General features: G+C 32.8%; 2 protein-coding genes across 4 annotated transcripts; one reads left to right on the top strand and one right to left on the bottom strand.

Annotated features, from left to right (window-relative positions):
* The first annotated feature begins 4,760 nt into the window (after nucleotides 1–4,760).
* LOC114916732 (uncharacterized protein At1g24485) lies at nucleotides 4,761–9,973 on the top strand. Of its 2 annotated transcripts, XM_029274149.2 has the most exons (8): nucleotides 4,761–6,511; nucleotides 7,480–7,952; nucleotides 8,545–8,677; nucleotides 8,766–8,834; nucleotides 9,069–9,140; nucleotides 9,239–9,307; nucleotides 9,461–9,522; nucleotides 9,634–9,973. In XM_029274149.2, the coding sequence occupies exons 1-8, from the start codon at nucleotides 5,922–5,924 to the stop codon at nucleotides 9,780–9,782; spliced, it is 1,617 nt and encodes a 538-aa protein (XP_029129982.1). In that variant the 5' UTR covers nucleotides 4,761–5,921; the 3' UTR covers nucleotides 9,783–9,973. The 2 variants fall into 2 exon arrangements, with proteins under 2 accessions (XP_029129982.1, XP_029129981.1); XM_029274148.2 differs by having other exon boundaries at nucleotides 9,461–9,973.
* A 459-nt stretch (nucleotides 9,974–10,432) lies between these two features.
* Nucleotides 10,433–20,131, bottom strand: LOC109812101 (uncharacterized). 2 transcript variants are annotated; one of them, XM_020375975.3, is made up of 10 exons: nucleotides 19,521–20,128; nucleotides 17,973–18,750; nucleotides 16,814–17,438; nucleotides 16,484–16,655; nucleotides 15,532–15,883; nucleotides 14,379–14,489; nucleotides 13,201–13,552; nucleotides 12,086–12,311; nucleotides 11,201–11,422; nucleotides 10,433–10,907 (listed from the first exon to the last, which is right to left on the bottom strand). In XM_020375975.3, exons 1-10 carry the CDS (start codon nucleotides 20,057–20,059, stop codon nucleotides 10,763–10,765), a joined length of 3,522 nt encoding a protein of 1,173 aa, XP_020231564.1. In that variant the 5' UTR covers nucleotides 20,060–20,128; the 3' UTR covers nucleotides 10,433–10,762. The 2 variants fall into 2 exon arrangements, with proteins under 2 accessions (XP_020231564.1, XP_029129968.1); XM_029274135.2 differs by lacking the exons at nucleotides 10,433–10,907; nucleotides 11,201–11,422; nucleotides 12,086–12,311 and adding an exon at nucleotides 12,318–12,555 and having other exon boundaries at nucleotides 19,521–20,131.
* Nucleotides 20,132–22,025: the final 1,894 nt, after the last annotated feature.

Below are 22,025 nucleotides of genomic sequence, written 5' to 3'. Positions count from 1 at the left end.
GAGGGAGAGAAAAGGTTTTCCCACAAATTCAAAACGGTCACGCCACGTGTCAGCCAAGGGACGCGTTTGACGACGCATTAATGGAAAACCATCATGCCAAGCGCAAACTATCAGTACATAACCGTCACCCCGGCTAACGCGCCACTAGCACATTTTCGGAAGTGACAGTTGCAATACACGACACCTTGACAGGCCAGCGCATGTGGAAGGTCACTCTCCCCAACGAGCTCGGTCTTAACTCCTCGACCTACGGTCTTCGGAGCTCGGGGGGCTAGTGTATTATCCGTACTGCGAAGCCGAGCTCTGAGGTCGGCAGCACCACGCAAGATGACCTCGGGCACGCGCTACGCGACGTCATCTCGGCATTTAAGCAGATCATAACTGATCTCAAGGGATCTCGCTCCAGACGAGATCCACTATCTAATCTTATCTCAGGCCCAAGGCCCAAAGCAACCCTAATTCACACTAAGGTACGTGCATTATACGAGATTCATATTCCCACAAACACTAACTTTAGCATCGGAGTCTCTTTTGCAGGTACCACCCCCATCTTGGAACACAAGCGTACCAGTGAAGGAGGCTCACCGATCTTACCTGGCGGATCAGCATATATATATATATATATATATATATATATATATATATATTTATATATAATAACTAAAAATTTAGACTACTATTTTAAGAAGAGTATAATATTAATAAAATTGAGAATATTGTATCTGAAATTTAAGACATTACATTTTATTGTTGAAAGACATATTATTTGTTATCATTAAAACTTACCAAAAAAAATGAGGGATCTAAGATCATCTTTTAACTTAACAATGGATGACATGTTGGTGGTAGGTCCCAATAAAGATCGGATCCAAGAATTTAAGACACAATTAGCTAGGGATCGAGTTTGATATGAAGGACTTGGGACTTGGGACCAACAAACAAGATTTTAGATATGTGAATTCAGCGAGATAGAAAAGATGGGAAAACTAAATTATTTATTAAAAGTCTTGTGGTGCTTCAACATGTAAGATTGTAAACCAATTTCTACCCTCACTTCTTGTAAGAATCCTAAAAAACAAAAGGCTATATGCATTAATAGTGGAAGCCTTATGTATGTCATTATTCGTACAATACCAGACATTGCACAAGCAATGGAAGCACTTAGTAGGTTTATGGTAAATCTTGGTAGAGAGCATTAGAATGTTGTTAAGAGGATCCTTGGACACATCAAAGGAATCCCATATGTTGCATTATGTTTTGAAGGATCAAAACTTATTATCAAAGTCTATGTCGATTCAGATTTTGCGGGTGAGTTGGATAAAATTAAGGAAATGTACTACTAGTTATGTGTTTACCCTTACTATAGGGGAAATAAGCTATTTATCCAAGTAACAAACTACTATGGCTCTATCTACTATAGAAGCTGAATACATGGCAATTCAATACAAGGAAGCAATTTGTATTCAAAGGCTAATGGAGGAACTTGGGCACAAATAGCATAAAGCTATTGTGTTTTGTGATAATCAGAGTACCTTGCACATTGTAAAGAATCCAATCTTTCATTCTAGAAAAAAAAAACATAAAGGCATACAATACCATTTTATTTGTGAAGTAGTAGAAGAAGGAAGTGTAGATGTGTAGAAAATTTATACTAAAGACAACCAAGCAAATTTGATAAATAAAAAAAGTCGGTCAAGATTGACAAGTTTACATGGTGTCAATCCTCATATGGTCTATGATGTAGGAAGGGGTGGTGTGAAGATATGATTAGCATAATTATAATTAGAGATGGCAATGGGGCCCCATGGGAGCGAGTAATAGTAAACACGCTCCCGCCCCGCTAGATGAAAATTGGCCCCATACCCACCCCATATTCGTGCGGGTATCCATTAAGCGGGTATTCATGAATTTCTTGAATACTCACGGATATCCACGGATATCCATGGATATTTATAAATTTTTTAAAAAAATAAAAAAATTATATTACAAATAATTTTAAGTTTATATTTAATGTCATTGAAATATTAAAAATGAAAATTTAATGTTAATTTTAAACTTGTATTTAACGTTAATTTTGTTAAAATAATAATAAAAATGTAAGATAATTAATAACTTAAAATACATCAATCTCACAAGTAAGATAAAGTTTCATCACAAAGTTACAATAATTCAATCTCATAATTCCAAACGAAAGTAAACAACTTAAAATACATAAATTTTATTGGTCCAATCAAAGCTAGAAAATTAATCAAATTACATCCAACATAATTCTATAATATGCTTAACACATGTTGGTAACTTCATCAACCTCACTTTTGTAAGAAAATAAGATGAGAGTGTAGTTTTAGGATTATGTGGTACAAGGATAATTAAGATATTTAAAAAATATTATTAAACGGGTACCCGCGGGTATGGATATCATCATACCCGCCCCGCCTCGTTTATAAACGGATAAAAAATTATTCATCCCCATTATCCACGGGTACCCAATTAGCCTATCTATTTATTATCCGTAGCGAATTTTACCCGCAGATACCAGCAGGTGCGGGTATTTTTGTCATCCCTAATTATAATCTTCAAGTGGGAGAATTGTTAGAAAAAGAGGTCTCACATTGGTGGGAACTTCACACTTGGACCCACTAAAGTTATAAATAAAGCCTAGTTGCCCCACTAAGGTTAGTAAGGTGAGGACTACTCCCCACTTATATATATTATTATGGTCTTATTCTTAGTCGATGTGGGATATCCAACACACCCTCCTCATGTTGAGGACTGAACATCTTGAAAGTAGCAAATGTCCTTATTCTTAGTCGATGTGGGATCTCCAACACACTCTCCAAGATGGGACATCTTGAAAGTAGCAGAACATCTATAGATGGTATGATAACAATACGATATGTTCTAATAACATCCTAAGAAAATGGTTTAAGAGTCTAAAACAACTTTATATAATTAGCTTGTAAGGTAAAAATTATTATTCACTTATATACATTATTATGACTTTATTTTTAGTCGACGTGGAATATCCAACACATCCCACATTTTCTCCTCCTTTCTTTATCTACTTTGATAGCATTCTCTCAATAGAAATATTCTTGTTTTAAGAAGTGAATTTTATAGTAAAGAGTGCTGTAATTTTTTCTTTTAGTAAATTTTTTTCTATTGTGTTGCCTTAAATTCTAATTTGTTAGAAATGTAGTGTTTTATCTTCGCAATCACAAGGGATAGTAAAATGTTAAATTCAACTATGAATGGTGTTTGACACATGTGGATCATACAATCGAATGAGAAAGAGAAACAGGAAGAACATACCTTAAGCTTAACACTGGTATGAGCCTTTTTTTTTTTAATGTATTGATATATACTTGCCTTTTTTTAAAATAAAAAAAAAAAGAAGTAATTTACCAAATTATAACTTATTTTTTTCCTAAAATTTACTCAAGATGTAACTTGCTAACATTAAGATGTACATTAACAAATTATTTCCACTTGTTTTTAGAAGAAAAAAAATGTTTTTAGCAAATTATAACTTCCATTTTCTTAAAATACCCTCAAATGTATTTTTTAAAAAAACATATTTTTTCAAGAAAAAGTGGGTACACATCAACAATTTTCTTTTAAAAATATATTAAAAAGCCCGTTTTGATATAAATTAGAAGCATTTTTTTATATCTTCTCTACTAAAAATAAATAATATTTTTTTAGTAGAAAAATTCTTTAAAATATTTCTAAATTTATATCTAAACAAGTTTTAACAAATTTTTCAATTATGAGTTTATGACTTAAAAAGAGCTCGATAAGATACATGACCACAAAAGAATTTTTCATAGAGGGAGAACATGAGCATCTGTTTTCAATACCATGATTGACTAAACATAAGAATGTTGCGAAGTAAATAATTTAATGTAATCCTGCTGTTTGCAAAAACAGCTAACATTCTCGTAATACGATGTGACATAATTTGACCTATATTTTAAATTAAATAATTTAATGTAATCCTGTTGTTGACTTACAAAAACAGCTAACATTCTCGTAATACGATGTGACATAATTTGACCTATATTTTTAAATTCCTTCCATGTATTAATTCTGACTTAGTCCACTCATCATTTTGGTATGCTAAGTTTTATTATCTTAACATGAAGCATCACATTCTAGTATTCTACATGTTATGACAAATATTTTATTCTATGAAGATCATTCTTCAATTAAGCTCTACTGTGCAAGGGGCAGGTTATGATTCTGTTCTTAACTGGCATATGGTATCTCAAAGTCATGGGTTTAGAATTTGTATATATATGAATAATTAATATATAGGTTGGCTTGATGATAAGATTAAATAATATATATACATATATATCCAAATAAAATAAAATAAAAAAGTGTTTGATTCTTGCAAGTAAATGCTTGTAAGCAAATGATGAGCCATAAATAATTCCGATTCAAGTCAACTCTATGGTGCTAACATAAGCATCGAGTATTTAGTTTATTCATTTGTGTTTTAAGGTTTGATAACATGGATGCAACTCTGACATCTGGATATGTTTGAACCTATGGGAAAGACGTGCATTATGAAAATAAATTATTATTTATTTCCTTGCTTAGGCTTGTAGCATATCCCTGCATTGCATAAATTGCACAAGTCTGAGAAACATTAGTTCATTTAATAATACTTTTGTTTTCCCCCATAAGATATTGACAACAACAACGAGGATTTCATCTCAGAATAAAGTTCACTCCTTTAAAGAAGTAGAAAAAAAAATGCGAGTGACTTAATGAGAGAAAGACAATGGCTGATGCTAATAATTCAAGGAATTCGAATATGATGGACACTATCTAACACTCTTTTATTGATATCTTTTTTATTATTAAGTAAAATATATTAGAAGTTATAAATTTTGGTAAAATCTACCACTAAATTTAAAAAGACTTATTAAATGAGATGCAAGAGTTGTCAAAAAAAAATTATATATTCGATAATTTTTTAAAATAGTAGAAATCATTATAAAGAGAATAACAATAACATTTCTCTTCACTTTTAAGAAAATGACATTGACAAATAGTTTTAGGTATAGATAATATCCTAAAAAAGAGAAATTTATAAGAAAAGGAAACAAAGAGAGAACCTTATTAAAGATAGCTAATGAAATTCTTTGATAAAGATTAATTATCAATAAAATTATAAATACTTTATATCAATAACATAGTCAATATATATATAAAGAGGAAGTCATTTATTTCACAGAGAGTTAAAATAAATTTATTTCATAGAGAGTTAAAATAAATTTATTTCACTTAATAATTCATGTTACTAGTACGAAGTATTTATTAATTTTGTTGATAATTAATCTCTGTCAAGGATATATATTTTAACTATGTTATTGATACGAAGTAATACTAGTTTTGTTGGTTATTAATTTCTATCGAGAAATTTTGTTAATTATCTTTAGTGAAATTCTCTTTTTAATTTTTTTTTATACATGAAATTCGAACCTGAAACTTTCCTTAAGAAGATAGAGGGCGTGAATGGAGTGTTTGCTTGTTGAGGTGTTTATAAACATGATTTCAACGAACATATTCTCTTTGAAGATAAACTACTTTCGGTCTTATACTTTGTGTTATGGCCATTAAATCAAATCATCAGAATAAGCGTCCGTAGAGACATTGTTCACTGCTAAGTGGCAACCTATAATATCTAAATCCAAAGTCAAATACAAAGACACAGCATACATCAACTCAAATGCAAACCCAATTAACATTTGAACAGCCAATAATTATCTTAACAAACTTTGCTGGCTGGTCAACTATATGCATATACATCACTAATGAAGCTATGATGGCATCATTATATATAATCAGAACATGCTAGCTTGGTGCTAGTTACCAACTTCTCCTTTTCACAAACCTCTTCACAACCATCCATGAGAAACCCTCCAATAAGTTTCCTTTTAGCCGTAGCACTTTGTGTGCTATTACTCTCAAAGCCTTCTCTCACAGTGTTTGTAAGCATTGATTGTGGATCCTCTGAATCTTCCACTGATGTAAACAACATAAGATGGGTTGGAGACGATAACTACATTCAACATGGAGAGTCACATCAAGTCTATTTGGGTTCTCACCCTTTGAGCACTCTCAGGGTGTTCCCAAGTGGAAACAAAAATTGTTATTCCATCAGAGTTGGAAAAGGAGAAAAAATTCTCACTAGGGCAAGCTTTTACTATGGCAATTATGACGACAAATTCTCCCCACCCTTGTTTGATCTTCAGTTTGATGGAAACTACTGGGCCACAGTGAACACCTCAAGTTACTATTATGTTGATCATGAAGCAATATATGTGACAAAGGGAAACTTCACCAGCATATGTGTTGCTCAAACTAAGCCTAATCAGTTTCCCTTCATATCATCCCTTGAAGTGCGTAGCTTGGACCCCACAATGTACGCTCATGTTGACCCCAATCATGCATTGATCTTGCAATGGAGATATGCTCTTGGTGGTAATCAAACTATAAGGTATACACACCCTCACTCAAAAAATTGGATCAATATCCAATAAAATGAGCAAATATTAATTTTGACATTGCAAATACTCTTTTTTTATCTCTTTAAAATTAAAATTATCATTTTTAATCTGTGTAAAATAAATAAATTTTAGTTTTGATTTTTGTAAAATATTTTTCTTTGATTTATATGTCTTTAAAATATTAAGTCACTATTTTTTTTTGTCATTTAACATTCATTTAAATCTGATAAATAACATTTGTTTTGAGCATATGTAAGAAATTATAGAGGTGTCAATTCTTAACATAATATCACATACATATGTTATCTATATAGTTACTTAATTAATGAATTAAAAGTTTTTTCTTACGAGAGAAACTAAATCTAAAAGTTATCAACTTTTCATACAACACTCTAAAACAAATTTTATTTTTATGCACTTCATCGTTAAGATTTTTACATTATCAATTGATAAAAATCATTTTAATTGTAATTTGAAGATAATTATTATAAAACGCAACAAATTTATCTAATAAAGTAATTATGATTAGATGAGAGTATTTACATTGTATTTGCATTTAAATTAAATTATTTAAAAATTAATCAATATTTTCATACTTCACTTTATTCTATTGTATATTATACAATATTATGTTTTTTATATTATGTTTTTTGCAATAAAAACGCTTATTATTAGATTATGAGAAATGTTAGTAACACATACTCTTTTAAATATTCTCTTTAATAAATCAAAATTTATTAAAAAATATAAAAATTGATGGATTTCATGTTCTATTTAATGACACGTTCTCTCTCTTTCTCTCTTGATTTTTTAGATTTTAATAAATTTTAAACAATAAAAATAAGTATGTTAAGAAGTGTGTGTTGCTAACACTCTTAGTTGATATACATGAATGTCCATTCATCTATAACATGGTGCTTGACAATTTCATTGTTGCTTCAACCATAACATATGCTAGGTACCCAGATGACCGTTTTGATCGAATATGGACTCCAGCTTATGGTATAGGGCTTTCCAAAGTGAAAAGTGAGGCATCTGGCATTGCCACAAGCACAGCAGAAGATCATCCACCAGAAGCTGCACTTGAGAATGCGATTATTTCCTCAAGCACTAGAGAATACATGCAGTTTATCAATAGGCTTTCCACAAAGGAACTTCCTATTTACATCACAGCATACTTCTCAGAAGTGATGGAAAGTGCAGTTGGCAAAAGATCCATTCAGATGTACATTGACAACAGGCCCTTCTTGAGTCCCATAATTCCTCCTTTTGGAAGTGTCAAAGAAGTGTACATCACCAACATGACAGCTTCAGCAAACACTTCGTTTATTCTGCAGGCTTCGGCCACTTCCACCCTTCCTCCTATACTTAATGCTCTTGAAGTTTACACAGTGAGTGATGCATTAACTGCAGGAACTGATAGCAGAGATGGTAAGTGTGTTATGTTGTTATCAAAATTTTGATGTATCTACATATTTGTTATGTATACATGTAGGAAGCAAATCAAATGTTAACGCTTTTCCAGTGTGACAAATGAAAACTACAAATATAAAGCAAAATGGTTGAGATTAAAAAAATGTCCATAGCTTTTTTAAAGAGAAATAGGTGATACACTAATGTAAAATAATTTTACATGTTCATTCGATCACAAACCATTATTTATGAAAAGTTGTAGACCTTTGTAATTAATAAATAAAATTCATACTAAAGATGATATTTGACTAGCTGACAATATAAAACTTAGATTGTCATGACTATTAAACTCTTTCTTAAAGAAAAAATAGGTTATCCATTCACAGAATAAAATAATTTTAATTATATCATTATTCAATCACAAGACCATCATTTATGACAAGTTATTAGCTAGCTTTTGAAATAAATAAATAAATAAATTATTGTTTTACTATTTTAATGAAGTAATAGATAGGTATATAGAAGTTCTAAAAGATGCCTTGAGTTCTATTTTTTACTTTATTAGCTTAGAATTTACATTTTGCCTTTGCGTTTTCTTTTGTCAATTTAGTGGAAGGTTTGTTACAACTGAAGTTGGCATTTGAAGTGCTTGTGGAGTGGAGTGGAGACCCTTGCCTACCATATCCGTATAACTGGGATTGGATAAAATGCACCACTGATGTCAAACCTCGAGTAATTGCATTGTAAGTTGATATCACTTCTTCCATATAATGTTTGGAAATAATACACAGACTGATAATTTTTTTTAATATATATGGTTGAAAAACATAGGTATCTTAATGGTTATGAACTGCGTGGCACACTTCCGGATTTCAGTTCCATGAATGCACTAGAAACCATGTGAGATACTTGAAATTCAGAAACATGCTTAATTTGTTCCTTATTCTGTTCTGAAATGATCAAACAACAAATTTGTTTAAATACAAGTTACGAAGAGTTTAAAAGAGTTTATCTGTTGAAAATAAAAAGGTTTTTTCAATAGAAAAATTCTCAAAATACTTGTAACTTGTATCTAAACAAGGTCCATATTTTTCTAATTACTTGATAAATTAAACTTTTTTTAATGAATTGTAGTGATTTGCACAACAATACCATAGAAGGCCCCATTCCTGATTTCCTTGGTCTCCTGCCTAATCTCAAGACATTGTAAGTTTCATTCTCATACACATTGTTGTTTCAACACATGCTTTGAACTCTACACACTGTAAAGTGAAAACTTTTCTCTTTTTTTTTTTTTTTTGCAGGAATTTGTCTTACAATAGGTTCAATGGTTCCATACCCACATCTCTAAAGAATAAAAACATTGAACTTGAGTAAGTGGAATTTTCTCTACTTTTTTTTTATGGCTGCTACAATAGAATAGAATGTGAATTCTTTCTGTTTTTTTCAAAAACCATTGTCTTCAAACAACTTTTCTTCCTTATCATACTTGTGTACATGTTCTTACTTTCATTTCCTAATTTTAGTACAACAAATAATTGCCTCTCGGGAATGAAGTGTCAGCCTCAGAGTCTCAATGATTCTCCAAGTAAGTTACTTTCACCACCACCACCTCAACTTATTTCAGGCGATGATCTCAGTCACAGAGATTCTCCAATTAAGTTACTTTCACCACCACCACCTCCTCAACTTATTTCAGGCGATGAACCAAACAATCCATCACCTTCAGAACTTCATGCAGGGGATGAACCTTCGTTAGGTGGAAGTTTGAAGATTCAAGATCTAAATATAGCATTCATAGTAGCTATGCAAACTTTGCTCCCACTGCTCTTCATTAAATTTGTATGAATGGGAAAGTTTTGTTTAATCTGCATGAAACATATCATGCAAGCCTTGTACTGCGTGTCTTTTCCAAATGTTTGTGTCCGACTGATTTCTTCTTTATATTAGCACTATGTAATGCTACAAGTTTATCAGTGCGCCGCAAATTATCGCTGTGTCAACAACTTAACGTGTAATTTGAAAGCTTAGTTGCATTACTTGCTATTCGACCTTAATAGAACAATAGGGGCATCTGACATAACTTCATTTGTTATACAATTATTTTTATTAAAATAATCATGTTATTAATACTACGGATTTTTCCTAATAAATAATCTAAAAAAACCTATCTGATCACTTTTAATGAAATTTTCTTTTAACTACATTTTTTTTATCCATGATAGAGACCAATCAAATTAATCAACTTTGAAGATTCAAGGATCGAGTTACATACTATTGTTAAGTTTTATGTCATTTTTTATAATTAAATTTAACATTTCCAAGAAGGAAATCATTATTTAAACAATCACATAGCGCACCAATCACATAGCGCACCAATCAAGCTTTTAATAGCAAACTGCAAACTGAATTTTTTAGAGTTTGCTACAGCATATATCAACGATGTAGTTTTCACCCAAACAAAAAAAAAGTTAATGATTTAGTAATCAGGCAATCAATTGAACAAACACAGTTAGCAACTTGAGGTTCCTGCTGTTTCGTTTTTCTTTTTATTCTAATATATATTACATATACATTGCACGTTCGGATATACTCAAGGATGGCACCCTAAATTTACAAGTACTTCTACAATTGTATCAATTCCGCAAGCTATGAGCCTGTAACATGCATGTAAACTTAACGCTAATAAAAACAGCAAATTCACATAATATTGGAGACCCACAAAAACTTGCACCAGATCTCATAAGATTAAAGACGAGAAGTGCATTAGTCACTCTACAAACACAGCTTGCTACAGTCAGATTCCAGCAGCTCCGGTAGAGCAAATGTCATGATTCTTGCAAAAGGATCTCATAAATGTCAGTTCTCAGATTCAGCTCCTTATCACGCATAACTTCCTGTAAATCAGATAGTTCTTTTGCAGTAAGGACAGAATTCAGCTTGAGAAAGCCATCCAACCATAGCCTTTTTGACCTGGTATGCACATTAAAATTATTATTATTATTATTATTATTAATAACAACAATATGAACAAATGTATATGCAAATTAAAAAATAAAGTATCAGATGAGTAATTTAAAGAGATTCAAATTATCATCAGATAATAGAACTATAAATGAAAGCCCCTCCCACCAAATCCATGGGATTATTGGCGACTTCTAGGCTATAAACCTGAAGTCCGCAACACTACTCTAAAAACCCAAGTAATTTTTTTCAGCCTCAACTCTGAGAAAATATCATTCAATCATCTAAAACATAGTTCTCACCAGGGGCAGGCATGGATAGCCCTGAAGAAAACACGTCGAGCTGCAGAAGGATCATGTGCAACTTCCATCTCAAACTCGATGTAGCATCGCCACAGTACAACTGAGCTGCAAAGCCTGTCATTACCCAATGCCTTTTCAAACAAACCACGGATTCTGTGGTGTGAACCCCCTCTAAACATTTCATATGACAATACAAAAAGCCAGAGAACTACAGATGGTTTCCTGATAATACAAGAGGTAAATTATTGCTTAGTATAAATTATAGAAAATTTGCGTAGATCAAAAACAATTTTAGAATTTTGTTTATGAATCTACGATATTTCATTCCTCTTCTTGATGTAAAAACCCTTTTAGAATTTTAAGCATTTCACTTGCACTCTTCAAAAAATTTAACATTTACTTGTAACATCAAGGTAATGCTTTGAAGTTAAAAAACTAAAAGAAAAAATTATCAACGAACCAAAATTCTCATTTTCATGAAATACTTTATGTAGAAAGAGAAAGCATAATGCCTTAGAAGGGCTCAACTTCCTTTGAGATCATAACAAATATGACAAAAAAATACGGCTTCTCTTCATATTTCCCATCAAGTTCCCATATAATATTTTTTACAATTTTTAAACATGCATTACACTAGTAACACAAGATTGACTTTAAACTTAAATTCACTTGAGAGATAAAAGTTACAAAATTTTTATTAATGGTCTACATCTTCCCAGAGAAATGACAATTTCCTTGTGGTTGTTGGCCCTGGTCAGAAACCATTTTAAAACCTTTCATGTTTAAACAATTCCATTATTTGATTATTTTATCTTGAAATTTGAGTCTTATAAAACCATGTCATCCTTTGACAAAATCATGAAGCTATGTGGATAAGGAACTTACTTGTAACAACAGTCATCTAGAATCCGCCTCAACTTATTAGATGTAGTGTAATAATAGCCGACCTCCACTACATCTTTTAGAAGTTCAGGACTGAAGGGATATATCTGGAGGCCATGCAAGATGGATTCCCAAACTTTCATCAGACTTGATTGTCTCTGATGTCTTTGAAGCATCTTTATATAATAGTTAAACAAAAACTCAAGTTGATAACCTTGACTTCTCCTTTCTGCAGGTTGCAAGCATTCAGATAGACGTCATAAGTACCAAAGTAATGTTATGCAGCCATAGACTTGTTGCAAGACAAACTGCTTCTACAGGACACTAACAGTGTGTTTGGGTTGGCGTTGAACCCCCAAAAATGCACATTAAACTTAAAGCAACTCTCCCCTTGCTTCTACATTTTTTTCTTTGGAAAGTGGGAAATGCCGTTTGCATTGTTTCATCCGCTTTCTCAAACATGCGCTAAATGCCTGAATCAGAGCATTTTAGTACAAGATATTGTACTTCGTTCCAGTATGTTTCTAAGCCAGTGGAAATTTATTTCTTATATAACATCTTTCAATTGCAATCACGTTAAATTCCTTTCCATCTTAGATACAAAAGGCTTATATTATATATCTATCCCATGTGTCTATACGTCAAACTGAAATAATATGACATTTAGGAGAAATAAGCATGCATCTGTACAACAACATACAACAAGCATTGCTATGGAGGGAAAGCTAACTTAATTTCAATTCAAAATCACAATTAATGAGATCAAACAAGTTTACAAACCATCTATACTTCATATTCATAATAGTAAAGATTAAATTTCATCAACGACACATAGAATACTATTTATTAACCTCTTCATAAAGTGATAAAACTCAATATACTGAATTTAGCCTTTTACTTCACTCAAAAGTTCCATGAAGTTCTACCCTACCGGTATAAAAAATAAAAAGGGAGAAATATTCTTACTTAACCTTTGCAAATAATAGAATATCCATGATGAAGACTTGGAAGTTATGGAAGTCTGAATAGTAAAATTACAGTTTCCACCGGTTATAAAATCACACTTGTCTTAAAAGGTCTCATGTTTTCTAAAAGACCAATTACCGAAGAGACATTACCTGGAAGCACCATTGTAAAAGCTTGATTCAAAACTTCAATGCCTGCATCCCATCCGGTGGTTAGCTCCTCAAACAATGCAGCAGAACATATTAGAGCTACAGACTGGTCATTTATTATACCACGGACCCAAGATGACCATACTGTTCTCAATTTTTCTTTAAATCCTTGATGTGCTCTAAGCAGTAGCAAACTTGATGCTTGACTTTTAAATGGGTTGTATTTTGTACCACTTCCTAAGCATGATAATATATGTATCGCACGAGATGAAGATTCACGATCATCAGAAGAGTTATTTGCAATCTCCACCTCAGCATACCAGAAATATAGAAGAGGAGCACTGGACTGTAGTTCCTATTACATTAAAGTGAAAGCATACAGTTATGAAAAAGAATAAAACCTCAGGCTGAATCCCGACAACCAAAAAAAAACTATTAAATTTATCAAATTTAATAACAAAGGGCCTATCAGTTTGTGCTTGTGCTTTTTTTTAAGTTAAATAATAATTTATAACATTTATTTGAAAAAAGTATAATATTTTTTCAAATATATATATATATATATATATATATATATATCACAAAAATTGTTGTTATATTACTTCTCTCAAAAGCTAAAAATAATTGCTTCTAAAAAAACTACATCATACAATCACTTTTTTGTTTAAAATCAAACAAACTAACACAATCTTAGGGGCAACTACAGAAACACATTAAATACATAAAAGGAATGCTAGTGCTACAACCTTTTATGCACACATGAATGTGCCTGAACATATATGCACAGCATGCTAACTGTCTCACCTTTATGTGGAGGTTAGCATCCTCCATATCTTTAATTGGTCAATGTACCCACTTGTTTATTTTTTAGTTCAAACTGTTCAAAGGAGGGGAAGGGACCGCTTGTTTGGTTGGTAAGGGGAACAAAGCTGCCCAATCCCTCAACAAATTTGTTAGAGAAATCCTATTAAAAAGATCATGTTCTGAAAGCTAAAACCAAATACATGCAAAATGCCTAATATTATATCACAAATCATGCGTTGTGTCAAAGAAACCTCCTTAAATATACGAGGTGTTCCGCAACCACAGGGTAGCATGTGTTTCAATTTGCCAAAAAGAGTGGTAGCAAAGAAACTAAATTGGAAAATAAAGATACATTGAAGCAGTAAATCAGTACATACCACAGGAAGCCCTTCTACAGATAACAATGCCATGTCAAACACTTTTCTTGCATGATCAATGTTACCATAATTAGCCTCTCTTCGTGCATATACACCACATAGCAATACATCCTACAACAACCAAAAAACAAGAAGTGAGAAATAACCTGAGAAGCCAATATAAAGTACACATGACATAAAAAAATAAATAAATAAACAATAAGATAATCGCATCATATGTAAATATTACTCCAAAGGAAATTGGTCAATCATATCCTAACAAGCAAAAGAATAGCATGAAGCTACATCAAGTTCTAGATACATATTTTGCATTCATGTTCATGCATAAAAGTTGTCCCCATTGGCACCTTGTTTACTTCTAATTTTTAAAACCTGTCAATAACTTCACTATATTTGCTCTCCATATACTTATGAGTGGTCTACAACATAGTTGTCAATAGCAGCCATAGCGGTCACTATCACGGCACGATGGAGCAAAGCGACTTTGTGCCGCTATGTTGACCTCAAAGCGGAGCGTTTTTGAAGAGTGGCCGGAGTAGGCAGCAGATTTCGTGTAACAGAGAGGATCTGCAAATTTAAAAAATTCAAAAATACCTCAGTAAAGGTATTTTTGCCATTTCAAGTGTGAATAGCCCAGCACTATCTGCAATCTTGCTATCCCACTTTTGGAATCGGCCGCTCCAATCCGCTATCCGGGATTGACAACTATGGTCTACAATATGATTATAATTATCTTTTTGTCCTACAAGGATTTCTCATTTATATCCAGCAACTACTATAACATCTTATCTCTAGTAAAATCATCATTACAACAATCCACAATTGTTTCATTTGGCCCTCTCTTTGAGAACCTTCATAACATTTTATCATTAGTTCAGAAGTAAATCATATATTGGAAAGCTTTATGAGGAGGATTATCTCCGATTAAAATTTCAGAAATTTCAGTTAAACACTTGCAAGAAAAAAATCTTGGGTTACCAAAACATTGAAAGGTCAAATCATTATGTTTTCATTTCTAAACTTTATGTGCTTCCAGTTCCCTGGTATAAATCTAATAAATGAAAATAACAATTTAGATATATCATATCATACAGTATTTTAATAGTGATGGTGCGATTGTCATCAAAACTAGAAGAGCAAGGAGAATGAATACCTGTCGATCACTTTTTAGAAGAGACTTTGCTAAAGCTCGACATGGTGTAACCTTACAGTTAGAAGAATTCATTTTTGTAGCATAAAGCTCCTCAGAAATGAGAACAGCTTCTTCCAACATGTAATTACGTGGAAAAATGGTTAAACAAAGTAAGACAGCATTCCGTATAAATTTCATTATATCAGCATTCCTCGAGAAACTTCCTGATAGGAATTGAAAACTGAAACCAGTAGGATTATTCTGTGTTTTAGTCAAAACTTCATGAATGCATTTCAACTTCTCTAACATAAAATCTGGCATACTCTCCAAACTAAGAATATTGTCTGCCCAAGTTGGGCTGTTCGAGCAAAATCTACAATAGAAAGATGAAAACAAAAACGACATCAATTCATATAACAGGAACAAGTATAAATTATAAGCAATAAGCCAGCAAGGGATACAGCCATTAAAAGCATTTTGTGACTCTAGCAACACACATGATCATTCATTATGTGCATATGCATCAGATATGAAAAGTAAAGAAATCATTTTAGGACTTATTTAGATAAACTTCTCCATAAGAAATTATAGGAGAAGAAAATAAAAAGAAAAATGAAATAAGTTTCTCTATAAGTTTAAATTATCTTATGCATAAACTGATGCATACTAACTCTCTCATATTAGCTTCTTGAAATGCTTATTTTTAACTTATAGCAAATTTTAGCATATGGAGAAAATGATTTCATTTTTTTCCTTCGTATTTTTTACTCCTATGAGTGTCTATGGAAAAGCTTATCCAAACAAGCCTTTAATCAACTATTTAGACACCTTTACCAGCATCGCACATTAGACTCCTAATTAGTCACAATACTAGAGTACATACTAATCCTTCCTAGCTTTTGAAAACCAATTCGCAACTACTAGTACTGATCAAGTAGAGTGCACAAAAGAGTATCTACATCAGAAAACTCACAATTGAGACATCTTCCCACCATAGAAGTCAACAAATTGGGACAACAAAGATAGTCTACCCTCTGATGTGCTCAGGGAGAACAGGTATTCATTCACATCTTCGTACAATACAACTCTCAAGAGTTGCTCATCATCATCTGTTTTGTTTGCTTCACTAGCTGGAGAGGCCGTATCTGTTCATTGTTAATCAGCACACTAGTATAAGCAGCTTGTTTGCAATGAAACTGTATTGCATTTCAAAGCAAAATTCAAGAGAGAAGAGAAGCCTATTACACACACACGTACATTAAGATAGAAGTATAGAAATGAATGCAAGAAGAGAAAATCCTACCTAACTTCCTACGAACAGGCATCCACTGATCACAATCTCTAGAAGACTCTTCTTCTGACCATTTGATCCAAGTTGAAACGTCATTAACTTCACCGCCATCCCCAGCATTGATATCAAGTCCAATCATTTTCAGCAAATCTTCAGTATTGACTTCCTTCTCAACTTCTTTATATTCCTCTTCATCTTGATCATCACCCATAAGCAAATCATTGTTGGCTTCATTTTCAACATTGACAAGACCCTCATTATCTTTAGACAATGGTTCTGACCAACCAGTCCAACCACCACCTTCATTTTCACATGAGAGCTCCTCATTCATAACTTGTTGCCTAGTTTCCTCCTCTTTCTCCAACCATGTGGACCAACCAAGAGCACCTTCTTCTCCAACTCTAGCACCATCACTATTCCAAAAATGCTCAAACAGTCTGTGCTTACTTTGCTCGGTGAGCAGCAAAGGAGGACAAAACAAACTAAACTCAATTTCAGCCTGAAATAAAGCGGTGGCCAATTCTCTATAACCAGCCTGCCACTCAAATCTGCAAAGACTAAGAAATACATCCACAAGACCAAGTTCTAGCTGAACAAATACAGGATCTGGCGAAGAAGGATCGGCACCTTGAAGAACCTGCTAAAAACATTTTTTTATTCCTTCTTTAGAACTATTTTGGGATCTTCCAAAGTATTCACATGTAAGGTGAAATTAATAAGTGAAAACAATCACACAAATAATGTGAAGTTGCTAAGTTGTAACAAATATCAACTTCATGACCTCTGTGTATAAAGCAACTTATTTATACACCTCCAAAATACAAGCAAAAATACAAGGATGGCTCAACTCTGTTTGTTCATACAAGGCATAGATAAAAATGACGGTAAATAAGATTTTATTATCAGCCAATTAAATCCCTTGCCTTCCAACCTCTTTAAGAGAGAAGAAAAAAAGTTAAAGAAAGGAGGTTGCTCCATGAACAGGATCTCTCCTTCAGTTTTCTCTCTCCAAATTATATTATCATGCATCTAAACAAGGGATCTGATCATATATTCCCTGTATAGAAAATAACATCACATGTGCAAACCAGACAATACATTAAAGATAGAAGGAGAATATTCACTTCTGCAGACAGAATAAAAGAGAGGATAAAGCATAAAATTTGAGAACCTGCCTAGAGTGCTTGCTGCATGCAGCAGAGAGAGCTTCAATTGCATGTGCATACATCTTCCTAACCTCTGAAACCTTAAATCTGGAGAAATTTCTCTGAACAATGAGCAAGAACTCTCTCCATAACTTACAACTTCCAGGGTGTTGCAAAAGTATCTTCTCCCATCTTGCAATTAGCACATCCGAGCTGTCTCTCATTTGATAAGCTTTCAAAAGGCCAAGCAATATCTCTTCATTGTCTGGATTAAGCTCAACTGCCTTCTCCAGAATGCTAATCTTCTTTTCAAGAGTCTGCAAGCGAGCACCTTTCTGTCGTTGCATCCGTGCAACCTTATCTTGGAACTCTGCAAAAGCTAACCAAACTTTTTCATCATGGGGGTGTTCCCTTGTCAGTTTGTTGAACTCCCTAGTTTTATTTAACATTTCATCTTCCCAAGATTCTTCAAGTGACCCTGAAGTTTTAGGGCCAGAATCATTGTCAACAGCTCCATGAGATGCACCAGCATCTGATTCAGATAAAGGTATAAACTCATCTTCCATAGTGACAGGAGGCAATTTTGAATCAACAAGTCGAATACGTTTAAAGCTCTTATGTCTTTCCAAAGCCATATACTTTCCAGACCAGTAACGACCAGCAGACTTAATTTTAGCATCCAATGCATCAACATCACCATCTCTTTCCCAGAGCGTACCATTCCGATTCCACCAATACAAACCTCGAACATGTAGCCCAGACAGTTTCAAGGGATTGTAAGGTTTGTAACGGGCAATATCCATTCTGCATAATATTTATAAAGAATTGCCATTCATTACTAATGAAAAAAAAAAAAGCAAAAACAAAAACAAAAAGGAAACCCATAATCATTTTGTAAAGGGAGCCAAGAAGGAACAGCCTATGAAGAAGAAACTAAAAGTTCCACATTGTACCGCATCACTTTAATCATTAAATTTCTGAAATCTAAGAGAACAACGATGAAATTGATTGCCTGCCTCATTTTTTCTCTACTCCAACAAGTAATTTAATTTAATTTTCAGGATACATTAACTCAAAGCCTCTACCCAAACTCCCTCATTCGTTAGACCCCATTGAGATAGTGCCTAACTGCCTAAATACAATGAAAACATCAATTCTTCACAAAAACATATAAATGAATACATATCAAGCAAGAACTAAGAAGCCAATGGTGTCCAACAATAACCAATACATCAGCAACATATTATAAAACCAGCCTATCTCTACAGTAAACAAAACCAAATACTCATTGAATCATGGTTCCAAGTCCTAAACCCTAAACCCCAAACCATCTGTCCCTGTAATCAGTAAATCCTTATACATTCAAGCACATAACACTTCATTTGGATCCCAAATTCCAATAAAATCATCAATAGTCCTAACAGAACCAAGGTTTCCACCACACAAGCTCCACCATTATCAACACACCCACTGACACAAACATTAGTCGTTCACAATCCTCGTGAAATCACTCGCAAATTGAACTGAACAATCATTAAATTCAATGCAATTTCGAAGTATTCCATCCAAAATACCTGTAGATGCATCCGAACGCCAGATTATCGCGATCGCCGTGCGAATCGAAGTAATAACCCTTGGAAACGTTGGCCTCCGAATCCGCCCAAGCTCGAACACGCGACTTCCTCGAACCGAAACCGTCGAGTCCACCTCTCTCCGCCGACGAATCGCGCTTCCGCTTCTTCCTCTTCTTCCTCCGCCTCTCCTTCTTCCTCTCCCTTCCCCCTCCGTCCGATTCGGAAGATTCCAGAATCTCGTACGAGGAAGGGAGTGGCTTCTCCTGAGCGCGATTCTCGTCCTCGCCTTCGTCGTCGCTTTGAGGCGGCAACTGCTCCGCTTCGCGACTGAGCTGGGAGGCGACGGCGTCGTTTATGATGGAGATGTCAGCGGTGAAGCTAGTGTTAGAGAGCCACGGAGGAGCCGAAGAAGTGGTGGTGGTTTGGAGAGCGGAGGAGGCTGTGAGCGGGAAAAGAGGAAATAGAGAAGGTTTTGCTTCGGCGGACGACGGCGGAGGTGCCGCCGAGTCTTCCGTCGGCGACGGCTGTTTTTCCTCCATTTTGAAAATTTGAAAGGGCAAGAGATACGAGGAAATTATCTGAAAACGGGAAAGTACGTAGTAGTGGAGTGTTGAACTGGCATGGGCTATAATTGGGCCGGGTCCGACTTGAAATGAGACATTTCAACTTTGTTTTAGGATGGACCCTTCCATGTACTATAATCCTAGATGATTTTAAGGAGAGATGTTAAGTAAATTTATAATTATGAGTAATATTGAAATTTGTCTTCACTTTGATAAAAAAAAAATATCTAATTTGATTGAATACGAGTATAAGTAATATTTAATTTATTAAATTAGATATAGAAACGAAGATAAATATATACATATTTGTCTTATATCCATATTTATACTTATGTCTATTTTAAATTTGTAAATATTTAATTTTTAAAAAAATTACTTAAAATTTATGTAATTCTTTATTATAATTTTAATTTATGTCAAATAAATTTTAAATAATATAATTTTGTAATTACTATTTTATATTAAAATTTTTATTTTTATATTTTTTGGTAAAAAATATCTAATTATTTTTTGGATGAGTATAAGACAATTAGAAGTATATCTGAACTCAACGACTACGAGGATGAAAACACAAATTTCATACCTGTAAAGTATGGGAACGAGAATAAGTATAAGATATAAGAAACAGAATTAGGAGGGATATAAAGAAACTCTTACCCGCCCACGCCTCATCATGTTGTCATCCTTAGGTTTAAGGTGTACCTTGTTATTTGTTGTAAATACTACCTCTATCTCTCCCACCAAGACATACACATCAACATTAGTAATGGACAAAATAAATTGAATTGAATTGAACATATAAAAATTACACTAAATTTGAAAAAGAAAAGTTTGTCTGAATTAATAAATTGAATTAGAAATTGGTTTAGACAAATTGAACTAGATTATTTTGTAACGAGATGAATTAAACTGCACTTCAAAAGTTTGAATTGAACTACAATTCAAATTGAACGGGATTATTTTAATATTTTTAACTAAATTGTGATAGGTGCGTTGATTTGAAATATTTTAAATTATTGGTTGGTCAAGCCAAGTCAAATTGGTCTATTTTATATTATTTTCATTTAGACTAAAGTGTATTTATATACTAATTTTGGTCCCCAATATTTAATTATAAAATTTTAGTCTCTCAATTTTATAAAATTCATAATGTTGATATCTCACTTAAATTTTTCTTTGTTGATCATTAAAATTATAACCTAATGTTAGACAAATGATATGACAATGAATATCTAATAGTAATATTTAAGCTAAATTGCAATTTTAGTTTTTTTCTTTATCTCATTTTATCACTTTTATGAGATAAAAATGGAATTAAAAGTGAAATTAAGCATAAGTTTTTTAAAAATCAATTGACATCTCACTTATTTAATGTCACATCATGATAAATGTTAACATTTTAACAATCAATAGATGAAAATTCAATGAAAGGAACAAAATTATGAATTTTATAAGAATGAAAAACTAAAATTATAAAATACAAAATTAAAAATTGAAAATCAAAATTGCGAATTACATATTACAGGAAGACTAAAAATATAGTTTAATCTTTTATGTATATTGACAGGAGGAAATAAGAAAAAATATTGAACTAAAAAGACTCAATTAATTTTTTGTCATGAAATTAGTGGTTTGATCTAATTCAATTGGTCTACTAGACTTAACCAAATTTGCCCAACTTTTTTCCAACCATTTTTTCTCAAGTCCAAACTATCAGGTCATCTAATTGAGATCATCTAGTTAAATCATTGTTGGCACCTCTGATTTTTATTCTTTTATAAAAAACAATTCATTTTTATAGTTCAATTCAGTTAAATTTTTAAATAGTTTAATTTAGGTTTAGTTTTTTATAAGAATAATTCAGTTCAAATTTTTATGAGGGCTATTCAATTTTTATAATTCAATTTAGTGGAATTCACCACAATTCAATTAAGTGCAGTTC

This window comes from Cajanus cajan, chromosome 1 (assembly GCF_000230855.2).
Source record: "Cajanus cajan strain Asha chromosome 1, NIPB_CcT2T_4, whole genome shotgun sequence".
In the NCBI taxonomy this organism is placed as follows: domain Eukaryota; kingdom Viridiplantae; phylum Streptophyta; class Magnoliopsida; order Fabales; family Fabaceae; genus Cajanus; species Cajanus cajan.
The sequence above is the reverse complement of the archived record's forward strand: the minus strand, read 5'-3'. Positions and strand labels throughout refer to the sequence as shown.

Coding starts and splice junctions, on each gene's coding strand:
- LOC114916732 (XM_029274148.2), top strand. CDS start 5,922: ATGAGAAACCCTCCAATAAGTTTCCTTTTAGCCGTAGCACTTTGTGTG. Junction 8,678..8,765: donor AAACCTCGAGTAATTGCATT/GTAAGTTGATAT, acceptor TGAAAAACATAG/GTATCTTAATGGTTATGAAC. Junction 8,835..9,068: donor ATGAATGCACTAGAAACCAT/GTGAGATACTTG, acceptor AATGAATTGTAG/TGATTTGCACAACAATACCA.
- LOC109812101 (XM_020375975.3), bottom strand. CDS start 20,059: ATGGAGGAAAAACAGCCGTCGCCGACGGAAGACTCGGCGGCACCTCCG. Junction 16,656..16,813: donor GCCTGTTCGTAGGAAGTTAG/GTAGGATTTTCT, acceptor AACAATGAACAG/ATACGGCCTCTCCAGCTAGT. Junction 10,908..11,200: donor GCTATCCATGCCTGCCCCTG/GTGAGAACTATG, acceptor TGTGCATACCAG/GTCAAAAAGGCTATGGTTGG.